Source organism: Acartia tonsa, chromosome 6, assembly GCF_053477335.1.
Source record: "Acartia tonsa isolate MP-2025a chromosome 6, ASM5347733v1, whole genome shotgun sequence".
NCBI lineage: Eukaryota > Metazoa > Arthropoda > Copepoda > Calanoida > Acartiidae > Acartia > Acartia tonsa.
Window position 1 is genome coordinate 48933321 of NC_137265.1, and position 14564 is coordinate 48947884.

General features: G+C 30.3%; 1 protein-coding gene across 1 annotated transcript; it reads left to right on the forward strand.

The window, feature by feature from the left end:
• Window positions 1–419: 419 nt before the first annotated feature.
• On the forward strand, window positions 420–9381 carry LOC145323412 (uncharacterized). Its single transcript, XM_080165829.1, has 12 exons — window positions 420–436; window positions 783–861; window positions 1096–1190; window positions 1381–1522; window positions 1639–1806; window positions 2838–2890; window positions 3881–3911; window positions 5429–5594; window positions 6104–6201; window positions 7717–7774; window positions 8572–8626; window positions 8774–9381. Exons 2-12 carry the CDS (start codon window positions 783–785, stop codon window positions 8852–8854), a joined length of 1026 nt encoding a protein of 341 aa, XP_080021955.1. The 5' UTR covers window positions 420–436; the 3' UTR covers window positions 8855–9381.
• The last annotated feature ends 5183 nt before the right edge of the window (window positions 9382–14564 follow it).

Here is a 14564-nt window from a genome sequence, read left to right on the forward strand (position 1 = left end):
CTACGCTCCTTATATCTAGATGTCAACAGTCATTTACCTATTATAAAAAGTACTAACGTTTTTTTTCTGAAGCTTAAGATCTCAATAAATACTGAACAGCTGGGGTTCTATGTTTTAGGTAAGTTTTACATAGGTCCTTTGATGGTTTGGGCTATTTTATTTTCCGATTAAATTCCTGGGATAGTTTAAACTATTTTTTTAGCTCCTCTCTGCCCTTTCAAATTTAGGCCCCTAGATTCTAGGGGCGTAGCTGCTAGTTTTATTTATGATTTAAATCGAAGGAACTAAACATTCTTCCTCAAATTAAAAATTGCCAATATATGTACTTTAAGCATACGTTAGTTATGATGTGTAACATAAATTGTCACACTTGTTAATACTTATAAATACAGAATATTTTTGCTAAGATTTTTAGTGGTTCATCTTCCATCTTAAGGTATTTTTTTATGGTCAGTTTCTTTAAGTACTTTTTGGCACCCTTATAATAAGATTATTTTTTTCCATTTTAGCGGCTTACTGTATAAATTTTAGATATTTTTTTCTAATCATTTAAACATGAAATTTTTTTAACCAAATCTTGAAAGTCAAAAAGTTTGAAAAAAAGCAGCGCAAAAAACTTTGGATGGGTTTCAACAACCCCCCTCCCCCTTACAAAAAATATTCAAGTTAAGCGGAAAAAAGAGAAGTTGAATTCCAGAATTATTGTATGCAAGTTAAAACATTTTTCATTACATTTTCAATTTACTTGTATTACCATCTATTGTTATTTATGTTATTTGCAGATGGGAGTGAAAACATTTCTTCTTTACTGCCTAGCATTTGCTACCAAGTTTATGCTAGCTCATGCAGAAAATAATACAGGTACTCATATTATAAAATTTTAGTTTGCTTTAGACATAAAGTAACTATTGTTTTCGTAGTTAAGCCTTAACAATTTCAGAGAATAAATTTTATTAATGAAAATAGTTTCAATTTAAGTAATATTTTTTAACATATAATTTTTCTTAGATCTAAGATATTCTTTAAGTGGTTAGTGTAGAACATGTATATCACTATTTGATTATACATGATCTAAAAATCTAATAAAATGTTTAGAGTGTATATATGAGGGACAGAGATTTAAAGCTGACAGATGGGGCCAGCTTCCTTTAGAAACGCATAGAAATTGCGAAACAGAGATTGAATGCAAGGTAATATCAAAATTTATAAATAAAGGCTAAAGCGATGCAAAAACACATAGAAGACTTGCAAAATAACCATGTTATAAGTAGTGTAGTTTCTATTCAAAACTATTAGCTAACACACGTCAACCAATAGCATTTGAAAACTATATCCAGGTTTATATTATTCCTTCTGTTAAAAGTTTTTTTAATTTTTAAGGATAAATGTAATTCTAAATCCACATGTATTATTTGGCAATGGCAACCAACTAGAAGAATTTGCTGGATAATGAATGTTGAACCCTATCTGGATAAAAATTCCGATTTTGGCATCAACAATTGTGACAAGGGAAAACCAACAGGTAGTATACATTAAAGGACCTAAGGAATGGTTCATGTTTGAGTAAAAAAACCAGACCCTAAAAATTGAATGTGTAAACAATAACAAACCCTAAATTTGAAGATTTATTTTGATTAGAAAAGGCTCCACAATGTCAAGTTACCAAGGGGGATCGAAATAATGTTTGGGAGGACTATATGGGAATGACCAGGGAAGATTGTATAACCAAATGTGATAAAGATCCAGATTGCCTTATATGGCAGCATATTAGAAATAGAGAATTATGTAGAATTCATAAGCTTGAAAGTAAGTTATTATGATTGGTATAATTCTTTTTGGAATAATTGAATTTATTGGGTGATATTCAAGGTACATTGCTATAAAATTTACATTAGATCCTATATACCATTACACAATATACTTGGTCTGCTAGTCTATCGGTAATGCTTTGACGGTCCCTTAATTATTTGTTTCAAACTTGAATTTCTCGACTGCTATTTTAGATAGACAAATGATTTTTTTGAAATAAATATTTTCCTGATGATTAGTTATGCACTAATGATTATTAATTTGCATTAGAAAAAATGATTAGCTCAGCTGATATTCTAGATAGACTGCTGATTTTTTCTGTGAAAAGATTTTCTTTACAGTTGGGCAATTATTCTATAATACACTTGGTGCATCAGTCTGTCTTGAATGCCATTGAGTTAGTTTGAAATTTAAAATAGATTACTTATTTTTTGTTGAAAATTTGGCTACCCAATGCACGTATATTTTTTAAATAAATCTTAAAAAGGTCAATCTATCGTTGATTTTTTCATATTTAAAATTTAATTTTCTGTTTTGCACTTTTTATCCTTTCATTTGCTTTCCTGTTCTTATTTTTACATTCAAGAGCTTTACTGCTTATGGCTGAAAAAAATCTTTGTTCTGATGATGATTCTTTTGACCATGAACATCTACAACTTAACTCATTTGGTCCGTCAGCCTATTAAGATGACCAGGCCAACCCTTCGTGTTGTCGGTTTTAAGTTAATACAAAAAATGTACAATAATGTAGGTATAATGATGGAATATTATTTAAAATCGAATAATTTTATATATTTTAATTGTCTGAATTTTAGTTCAGGCTAGCCAGCCCAAAGTCTGTCATGATTACTTTAGAAGTATTTATTGATTTTTGTTGTACCCAGTTGCTTTTTGAAAGATGATTCATATTTTTATGTAAATGAGCAAAGATCTGCAATTTTGCTTTTCACGGGATAATAATTATCATTACTTATAAAAATTGGCTTGTTATGGATGTTGTCAACCTTGTTTTAATTAATTTTATCTAGTTGATCCCACAAAAAAATCACAAGTTGGTATTCAATACTGTGCAAGTGTCAAGGTAAACACTTATTATTTTATTTTAACCCATTCGTGCCAAGCGCCATTTTTATGGACGTATCGAGCTGAAAATTTCTGGGAAGCTTTATTATGGTAAAAACGGAATTTCAATTTTTTTTCAACCTCATGTAATTTATAGAGCTATAAGTAAGATACGAAACGATTTATATCACATTTAAGATTTGGGCTATAGGTACCACCCCTTTTCGGTTAATAAAACCCATTTTTGTTGTTGTTGCAAAAAAAGATCTATTAGTAAAACCAGGTAATAAAACTTTCGGACTTTTCCCCCATATAGCACATAAAAAAGCAATACAAAAATCATTTAAAAAATTATTATTTGAATAAAAACAATTCACAAATGGATTTAGTTGCCAATAAACTTTAAATTTCACGAAAAAAATCAGCAACTTTACAAACAAAAAAGTTAGGAGGGGTATTTTGAAATCACCTCGTTTTTCTTGGTTTTCAAATTTTGTTGAGCTATACCAGCAAACGGAAGTAAGCAAAACTGCCTACTCCAAGGGGAAATGAAAACCAGGGTAGTAGAGGGGGGATTCATACTGAGAATGATGCAATTAAGAAACTGGGAACCATTTTGTTGGGGATTTTTTGTAACTGGGCAATAAAAGCCGGCTCGTCACTAATGGGTTAAAAGCACATAGTTGTATTACTATTTTCAAACACTAGTAGCCGAGCCCCTAGCAAACAGGGGCTTCTACCAGAGTGTGGTTGGGGTTAGCTAAATTTTTCTAAATATCTGCATTCTGGCGGGATCCAGATGGCAAAAAAACCCTAAGGGTGAACTAGTTTCAGATTTTCTTTATAACTTTAGCAAATCATTGAAAGTTAATCAAATGCTTAACCCTATTTCTGGTGCAAATGGGGGACTCAACTCCCACACCTTGATATGTTCCAATCTTCTTGATTTATGTGTTTTAAGAAAAACATTTGATTTAATACAAACTATCAATTTCTTTAAAATTTTAAGCCTGCTCCTAGCTGTGGTGTGAAAAATAGAGGTAATTCTATTTCATTTCTGAAAACAATCTATAATTAAAGTTTCAGCAATAAATCGTTCAAAATTTGAAAATAAAAAAGGTATAATATTTTTCCAAAAATTTGAAACAATGAGAATTTATTTTATTTAAATCTAAGATAACAATATACGAGGTAGGCATCATTTAAACTGTTTTTAACCTATTTTTGAAAGGTATATCGAAAATATACTCTGACACCTGTAGAATCGAACTGCAGATCTAAAAATGAGAATAATAGCCCACAGCGATTTTTATTAGGATTTTAAAGTTTATTTTTTACTATGGATTGAGTAAATTTTACCGAATCGTGAACTGTCTTTTCTTTTTGGGTAAAATTTTTGCTTCAAAGCATTTTTCTTCATAATATGATAAATAGATTATGATAGTAAAAAAATAGCTCTTTTGATTTTATATTTATAATTATTCATTAAAAGTGAAAGATTTAGGATATATATTTGAATTAAACATATGAGGATTCAGCATTAACCAATGACAAAGCTAGAAATCTATAAATTTAAGATGAACTGAAATTAGTTTCCGAATGTGAACACATTTTCCTAGGTGTTTCCCAATCCTATCTCAATATTTGCTACTAGCTAAAAAACCTTCAAACTTCAAAAAAAAATTAAAATTTGAATGTATTAACGATTTATACATTATACATTCAAAGTTTTAATTTTTCAAATTTTGATTTTTTTTTTTGGAAGTTTGAAGGTTTTTTTAGCTAGTAGCAAATATTGAGATAGGATTGGGAAACACCTAGGAAAATGTGTTCACATTCGGAAACTAATTTCAGTTCACCAAATTTAAAGTATAGTGTTTTCACAAAGTGACTTATTTTCAATATATTAGAATAACTTTTATTTGATTAAAATGAAAAGAATGAAAACTATACACATTAAAGATACATACTTAAAAAAAAAAATTAGAAGAAGTAAGTTTGAATAATCTTATTTTTATCATATTTGTAAATGTGATAAAGATAAATTTGTTGTATAGCATAAACATTTATTTACGTTTTTAAAGATTTAGCCCTCTACAGCTGACTTTTATGTGTTTTACATGGATAATATGAAACATTTTTATGTTAATTCAATGATATATTGTAAAGAATTAATTTTTAATTAGTGTTGATGGATAAAATCAAAAGACCTAACTTTACTGTATACTAGCATACAATATTTATGAAGCAAGACACTCTAAAGGCTGAGTATTTTACCCACAAAGGAAAGAAACATCATGATTCAGTAAAATTTATTTAATCCATAGTAAAATATAAACTTTAAAATCCTAATAAAATCAATGTTTGCAATTGTTCTTAATTTTTGATTTGCAGTATGATTCTACAGGTGTCAGAGTATATTTTTGATATACCTTTCAAAATAGGTTAAAAACAATTTAATATAACCACAATTCAAATTTCAACGGTAAATATCTTTAAATACCAAATGATGCAATTATTTATCTACTTACAATTTAAATTAAATTGTATTAATTAGATTCAGATTCGGAATGTGAGGAAGAAGAAGAGGAAGAAGAAGAGGAAGAAGTAGATGATGATACAGTAACTGTGACTAATAGTATATACAAGTGTCCTCATGAAGTCTTTGTGAAAAAGCATGTCTGTGATGAAGTTTGTGATCCAGTAAAGAAATCGATAGAAAGGTGATGTTTTATTATTAGGTTTTAACAACGCTTACTAGCCATGCATCAGACGCCTGGAAAGGGTAAGCCACACGGAAGTTAATCTTGTATAATTATAAAAAGCAGCTGTTAAATTGACGCATGAAGTATGCAAATTTTGTATCACACCCCCTAAAAGTTGATGGATGTTGCACACCTAGTGGAGTGTATCCATCCCCCTAAATTTTACCATGTGGGTGGATATATCCACTTATGCATTCTTTCCCTAGTATTGATGTCCCAATATTTTTCTCAAATGGTTATGGTTGCAAAAATAAATCAAAATATGTAAGTGACTTGAGATCAGTTATATGATGCCAATATTATTAAATGGTTAAACATGTCCTGTACGTAAGAAAAACTACACTAAAAATCAGACCTCTATCTTAAATAGCCTGTGAGATTAATAAACTTTGCTAACTTACTTTGTCATATGGACCAACACTAGTTTTAAAATTATTTGCACTACTAAAATTGATTTGATATTTTAGAGACAATCATGATATAAGGGAAACGAATAGAAGACAAACTAAAAACCATGTTCTTGAAGCACGACAACTTATAGAAGAGGATACCTGGGAACTAAAAAGTAAGTGAATTAAGTTTCATATGTATTTTCATTAGCATTCTAACAGTTCGTGTTAACTTTTGTTTGTGTTATGTACCTTTTTTATACTAAGCCTTTAACATATGAAATTGCTAGAAGATAATACACAACAGCCCTACCCCAATACCATTACATTGCCTATACGTCTATTTGCTATTTTCGCTCATTTCTTTGAATCATATTTTTTGTTCTAATCTTATGATTGATTAACGAATTGATAATCTTTAATGAATACAGGCTTATTTGGATATCTATTGTTATCAGCGGAGTGGGGACAAAACACCTAATTTAAAAATACCTAATTTAAAAATGCCTAATTTTATAAATGTCTAATGTGACAAAACATCTAATTTATAAATACCTAATTTAAAAATGTCTAATTTAAAAATACCTAATTTTAAAAATGCCTAATGTGACAAAACACCTAATTTTAAAAATGCCTAATTTTATAAACACCTAACTATAAATACCTAAGTTTAAAAATACATAATTTTAAAATACCTAATTTAAAAAAACCTAATTTTAAGCATATCTTAAAACTGTTGTTGAATATATTATACCGGCGGCTACGTCCCCTAGAGTCCTCTAGGGGCGATTGCAGTGTGAAGGGGAATTCAATTAGTCTGGGGGGGGGGGGGTTACTACCCCCTCCAAAATTTCAAAATATAGTTTGAAATAGAAAACTGGACGGACGTACGAACAGACCGACCCTAATTATAGAAAAGCTTCGCTTTTAAAAATAAAATTTTATGGTTAGTTTGTGGCACCTCACATGAGAAATAAATTAATTAGTAAAATCAAAAGTTGAAGGACAAAGAAAATGAATTTTAATTTTTATTGGTTTCTTCCCTAACCTAAGTAGCCGTAGCGTTGCTTTCTTGGGGGGTGATAGTTGACCATCCCCCATTTTAGTTCTAGTTTTATAAAGAAAGATTGAAGAAATATAAAAAAAATCGGGGGAAGGGGGGGGGGGGTATTTTTTCAAAGGGCGATTTTTCATTGGAAGGTGTTGGCAACCTCCCCAAAAGCGTTATAAACCTTCCCATGACCTATGGGAAGCTTTATTGTAAAGATGAACCATATTGGTTCAATGACTAGCAAGATCCTTCAGCAAGAACAATCAGCCAATTGGATTAATGTTATAAAAATTTTACGTATTTTAGTGAGAAAAAAAAAGATATTTTAGAATTAGGCATTATTAAATTAGGCGTTTAGATAGTTTAGAATTAGGTATTTTTAAATTAGGCGTTTTAAAAATTAGACATTTTTAAAATTAGGTATTTTTAGTTAGGCATTTTTAGTTAGGCGTTTTTAAATTAGACATTTATAAATTAGGCATTTATAAATTAGGTGTTTTTAACTTAGGTGTTTTTAACATTAGGTATTTTTAAACTTAGGTGTTTTTAGTTAGGCATTTTTAGTTAGGCATTTTTAAATTAGGTGTTTTGTCCCCACTCCATTATCAGCTATAGTTGTTAATATTATCTTGTTTGCCAGATCCATTTGATCCAAAATGTATAGCTACAGTTGAAGTTATAAATCATTTATGTGAAAGGTAATCCTATTATATAAAGTTGTGAGCTTTTTTGTCTGAAACGGAGCATTTCGAAGCTTCTTCTTCCTCCTCTTTCTATCAAACGCTTTGTTTGGCTCAAACTGACAAAAATTAAAAAAAAATATAATTATAATAATAATGTTTTCTATAGGTACAACGTAAAGGTTAAGAACAATCTATACCATTAAACAAAGGAAGAAGCCATTCTTTACAGGTTGTACGAGCAGTGAACATTAAAATAAAACTTTAACAAATCATTAATACAATGACTTAGTGAAACAAACCAACACAACAAGTTACATACAGACAATTTTGAAAACATTCAGATATACAATCTATATAAGAAGGTAGTTGTTCGCTGTAGTGAAATTGAAATGAAACAATGCACATTGAAACCTTCTACTTCAAAGCAAACAAACATGAAATTCCACAAACATAAAACTAAATTTTGTCACCTTGAATAAATCAACCTGTAAAGAATGGCTTCTTCCTTTGTTTAATGGTATAGATTGTTCTTAACCTTTACCTTGTACCTATAGAAAACATTATTAATAAAATTATATTTTTTTAAAATTTTTGTCATTTTGAGCCAAACAAAGCGTTTGATAGAAATTTTGTATTTTTTAAAGATAATCCAGGTACGGTTATAAAAAAAAAAAAAAATTCCCTATTGTTCTATTCAATAGGGAATACAAATATATAGAGCACCTTATCGTTCTACTACTATTTTTAGGCCTTATAACACACACCTTTACGGGATTTACTAGAAAATGACCTCCCTCTTTGATATTTTTTAGAAAATTAATTGGTATAAACGAATATTCAGAATTTATATGCCAAACATTTGAAAAGGTGACATTTATTTTTTTGCAAAAAAAACACATAAAATAATATGCTATTTTTTTTGTTTTTATTATTAATTATATCTGATTATGAGAAAAAATAAAACAAACATTACGCTATCTATTAAGAAATATTTTGATTCTTATTTATTTTTAGAAATTGTGTAAAATCGTACATTCTCCAAAACGTGATGGACATTTTATAAGTGAAGATATGAAATGCTCCAAGATATCATAAAATGTTGACAAATCATATGCATCATATAAAGAATGATACAACCTAGATAAGATTGTAGCTCAAAAATTGACTGTCTTTAAACATTTTTTAATTCATCATATCAGAATAAGCAAAAATATACACATATTTTTTTCCCGTATTAATTTACTTATCTCTTTTGCAGCTAAAATCAATAGTCAATAGATTTTTAGGGAAGTTAACATTATATTTTGGGAAATAAAAAAACTTGTTTTAATCTTATGATTGTACATTTTTATATTCGTGGAAAGCTGGATATAATACGATGCTAGACATAGTTTTTTCGTATGGATGAGAACCGGTTCCTATATACCGGATTCGAATGAATACTAAGAGATATAAGTTTTCCGGAATTTTAATGTAGGGAGTAGATTTGAAATCTGCATCAAATTTTAAGGATTTTTTTATAAAATTCGTTTTTTGTAAAATTCTTTATCTAAAAGCGAAAATACATTTTAAGTTAATTAATTTTGACCAATAGGATAGGTGGATTTTAAACTACCTGCGCTCTAATTGGTTGAATGATGTACGACATCCAATCAGAGCGCAGATTTTTTAAATCCACCAATCACAGATGCCAAAATTAATTAACTTAATTTGTATTTCCGCTTTTAGATAAAGAATTATACAAAAAACGAATTTTATAAAAAAAATCCTTAAAATTTGATGCAGATTTCAAATCTACTCCCTACATTACAATTCCGGAAAACTTATATCTCTTAATGAATACGAGAAAATACGTTATTTTTGCATACTGTTTTGCAAAGGGTCAAAACACTTTATTATAATACGCCGATAATCAGAAATTAGGTTATGAACTTATGCAAAAGAAAACCCAAGAGAAATTTTTTTTTAAAATGGACAGTTTACTTTAGCAGTTTTAAGTTGGTTGGTTACTGTTTAAGTAAAGGGCTTCTTGTTTTTAAGCTGTAATCATCTCTAGGTTAAATTGCCCTTGTGTTAAAGGAACACTGCAAGAAATACACCACTGTAACTGCTGAAAAACTGCCATTAGTAGACCCATTACCCAAAATTTGTTTATTGAATTTTGTTATTAAAGCTATAAGCTTCAAATTTGGGGCATTGGGTCATTCAGCAGTAAAAGCGGTGTATTTCTTGCAGGCTTCCTTTCATCAAAGTTGTTAAAAATTTACGTATATACAAATTTGTAGTTGCATTTACATTTTTATTTCATAATAATTTGTAATTTACAGCACAATGTTTTTGCCAATTTTCTTTAAAATAAATTTTAATTCATTCACATAATTTTTATTTCTCAATGTATTGTTGATAATGATCACATCATTCTTAAAAAAAAAAGAAATGAAATGATATGAAACATAAATAAAAGAAAAGTCTACTTCTGACGTACCATATAGATAATATCATTGAGTTTAGCTGAGTTTACTTGTTTGTTAGCTGATATCACCAGATTGTCCCAAAGAAACACTCTCTTATTCTTATCCGCAAATTATCAGAAAGAGAGACACATCCAAAAGAAAAGATTTATACAATGCATTGTGTCACTACTTTAGTATCAACGCTATATCGTATGAAAATATGCTACATAACAAATTATAAGAAGCTTTGCTCATAAACAGATTGAAATAACACCCCCTAGATTTATTGTTAATTTAAACATTTTATGTCTGTGTAGGAACAGGGATATATTTTCAAAGATTTTAATCCAACAATAATGTTTAAAAAATGGGAAGTTCCATACAATAGTCCCCAAAGTTTTATAATAACATGTTCTTATTAGTTGTTGGCTCAACAGCTTGGGAGCATTATTGATTTGTGATTGGTTGGTCATTTAAGTTGAGTGTCCATATGTTTCAAATACTAATTATAATGTACACTATTTTATCGGCCATTGTCTTATCCCCTTGTATCTCTGAAAATAGCGCAGTAAAGAATATATATATGAGAAATGAAGGATTGTTTTATCTAAATGGTGTTTTAAAAGTATCAAGGTATGGAAAAATTCTTAGGAACAACTATTTATTAGAAGAAAATGAAAATAAATCACTAAAAAATGTTATATGTTATCTTTTTATAACTGTAACAGGATGTCTGTCTGTTTGTGTATCGAAAGATTTGGGGGAACTATTTTTGTTAATCCACCTTCAAATCGTGGAATCAAAGTGTTGGTTGTCTATTGGGTGTTACTTTACTTAATAACCCGGGGTTTTTTTGACAGAAAATGAGACATGCGGAGATAAAAGAACAACTATGTATGTGTACATAAACACATTATTAAAAGTGAAGCATTTCTATAATTAGGGTAGGTCCGTCCGTACGTCCGTCCGTCCGAGACAGATAGCTTTTATTCGGTAATTTAGGCATGTTAGAATTGTCCTATCGATTTCAAACTTTGCATGAAGATTCCTGTAGTAGTTAGGTACGATTTAGAAAGCGTAGCAACTCTATAATCGTTACCAGAATGCCCGTACGTCTATTTCAAACATGTTTTTTTTACTTTTTTAACAACAATTTTTTATGTGATAAAATCATCTGATTGATCTGATTTTTGGATTACTGATTCCAATTACAATAAGGTACAATATTGTAGGCGAAGCATCTATATGATGAAGTTCTAAAAATATCAGTATGTCCTTAAACAAAATTCTGCATCTAAGAAATTTTGCAACAAATTTCCGTATAATTTTGTCAAAGCTTATATATTCTCATTTTATATATTCAGTTCTGACGCTCTACAAGCGTTGATCTTTGTCTGTCAGACCGTTTCAGAGCTTCGCTTTTATGGATGTTGTCATTCTTGTATGAATAAATTTACTAAATTTCTATTCCTTTTTAATAATAATAATAATAATAGAACTTTTATTCAATAACTCTTCAATCCTGTTATGAGTAAATCACATAGACAATTAATTATTATATTGAAATTACATGTTAATATTTCATAATATATCGATAATAATTATATGTTTTTATTATTACTGGTAAACATAATTGCGGATTTTGATAAACTAGGTGATTTCTCTTGGCGGCCCAGGTGTGGCTGAGCCTACTTCGGGCTGGACTGTGGTTGGTGTCGGTACCACTTTCGCCGGCCGGTAACCGCCAAATAAATGCGGATCAGAAAGTTATCCGCTCGTGGTTCCACCGCTTTACCATCTGCGAGCTCGCCTTCACATCAGCTTTGCCTGCAACTCCTTCTCCATAACCTCCATATATCAACCTTTACAGCAATGTTAGTACGTGACCGGTCAACGAGTTGACCGGCTAGCGATTAGACAGATAGATAAATTCTGCGCCCGATATGGGAACATGAACCTAATCATGACATATAGACATTTCGTGTGACTAGTATAGTAAAAAAGTGAAAACAAAAGAAAACTTGGAAAGAAAGAATTTGCGAAAAAAAGAATTTTGATTAAAAATAGGAGTTAAATTGGAATTAAATTGGAATAAAAATTTGTGAGAATCTCAGCATCTGCGGTAAAAATATAAATTTTATTTCTGAATTAAAAACAAGTACTTGCTGCTTTCTCAAGAGAATTAGGGAGATAATCCACTCTACAACATAGTAAGCTTATCTGTATATCATCCTATAATATAAAGTAGTAACCTTTTTTTGTCTGTACCGAAGGATCTCGCTAACCGCTGAATCGATAGCATTCTCCCTAACAGGGGATCTTCTTATAGGTCCCGGCAAGGTTTATAACTATTTTGAGGAGGGTACCACCACCCTCCCAAGATAAATCGCCCCCAGAAAAAAATATCTTCCCCCTAAAAAAAATTTAAGATAAGATAATAAAATATGGGTTTTGGGATTTAACTCCCCCTCCTCAAATGCCCCTAGAGGCCTCTAGGGGCGTAGCCGCTAGTATTATATAAAGAATTAAGGTTTATTTTGTCATAAGCCTTAGAATGCAATAACTATTGGACAGATTGAATTATCCATTATACGGAAGCTTCACATAGTTCCAGGATGGTTTTAGGCTATTTTATTGCTTTCCTTTTCCCTTCAAACACAGAGCTCATAGATGCTAATGGTGCTGCCGCTAGTAAAGTATATATTTCTTATTTTAAAAAACCATCACATTATTATTCATTTTAAATGTTTATTGAAATTAAATATCTAATCATATGAATTTTATGGTACCCAGAGTTTTATAAATACGTTCTCTCATTCGTTGCCATACTTCATTATTTAGTTAGACAGAGAAGTGTTTAAACTTTTAAACAGATATACTTAATCTAGGAAGGTGTTATTTGTTATCAACGTGCTTTAATTTGCTCTTGAAGATAAGGTGTTATAATTCTAATGGATAACATTGGATATAAAAAAATACATGGATAAATTGACAACTTGTCGTCAATTTAGGTTGCTAACAAAGATGCCATATTGGTCAGTTAGTTCATCCAGTAGAAGGGGAGGGTATGAAGTAAATTGGGTGGATGGAGGGTATAAGTATTTTATCCAGTATTACTTTATTATAGTACATGAAAATTTGGTGCAATATCCAAGTAATAATATATCGATTGGGATAATACACCTTTGAAAATTAGATTTTGTAATTTGTCGTTAAATAAACCCTGTGGGTGTAAAACCGGAACCTAAACTTTAAAGAAATTATTTGAAATTAAACCCTTCAAGTATTTGATATTTTAATTGTTTATATCAAATTTAAGAAGCCTATTCCTAAGAGGTTTAAATAATGAATTTTGATTCATATTTGCTAAATTGCATAAATTTCAGGGAGGGAGTACTGTTATAGAATCTTGATTGGGTTGTGCAAACTTTCCATCCAATAAGTTTATTCTGCAGTTAGATGAATTAATTGTGGCATACTTAGTAGGGTTGGGACGAATATCCGGCGTTGACTGGAAATCCGACCAGATACCGGATATCCGGCATTATAATCAGCCGGATATTCTGTATCCGGCCAAAAAAGTATCCGGCCCCACCCTAATAATTAGTGGTATACATAAATTTAGCGTCTTGAGGTGGGTAAAATGAACGGTAGCGTAGCTTAGCGCATCCATTCGTTGTCGGGAAAGTGAAAGGTTCGAATCTCAGAACAACACCGCGTTACAACTACATATGTTAAAAATAGATCCTACTGATTCTATGTCAAAGGATTGGTATATATTTATATATAATCTGCATATAATAAAACAAGTCTAGAGAAACATCAAAATTAGAACTCCTGTCCACTAAGTTAAAGATGGTATGGTTGGTTAACGTGATCTCTTTATAATTTAAATGCAATTTTACTAATCTACAAATAAAAACTAATCTAATTATGAAAGTTTTAATTTTTAAACAAATTTTATATGAAAAGTCGCGGTATGTCTGTTCTTCAGTGCTTACGATGAGACGGACATTTTGATGAAAGGAATTTAAGTTTGAGGCCTTTATATGAATTTTAAAAACTGTATCTAATACATAAAAAAAGATAATTTCATTTAGGACTTTCCTACCTCCTTAATTATCTACCCCCCCCCCCTTCTCGTTTTATCTCCAATTTAAGTGCCTATTTGTGCATATGGACCCTATTAGAAATAAGGGGGGGGGGGGGAGTTTCAGGTATGTTTGTGTTTCACTTTAGGACGGCAGGATATGTTAGGCTATATTGGTTACAGGGTAGCCACGCAGGGGTAGTCAACCGCAGGTGCCTCGTAGGTATACGCCCCATGGGTCCACCTAAATGGTTGGGTATAA

What these genes read in the sequence shown, in the direction of transcription:
- LOC145323412 (XM_080165829.1), top strand. Translation starts at nt 783, where the DNA reads ATGGGAGTGAAAACATTTCTTCTTTACTGCCTAGCATTTGCTACCAAG. An exon ending in GGATACCTGGGAACTAAAAA is followed by an intron (nt 6,202 to 7,716) that starts GTAAGTGAATTA and finishes CTTGTTTGCCAG; the next exon opens with ATCCATTTGATCCAAAATGT. An exon ending in TATGCCAAACATTTGAAAAG is followed by an intron (nt 8,627 to 8,773) that starts GTGACATTTATT and finishes ATTTATTTTTAG; the next exon opens with AAATTGTGTAAAATCGTACA.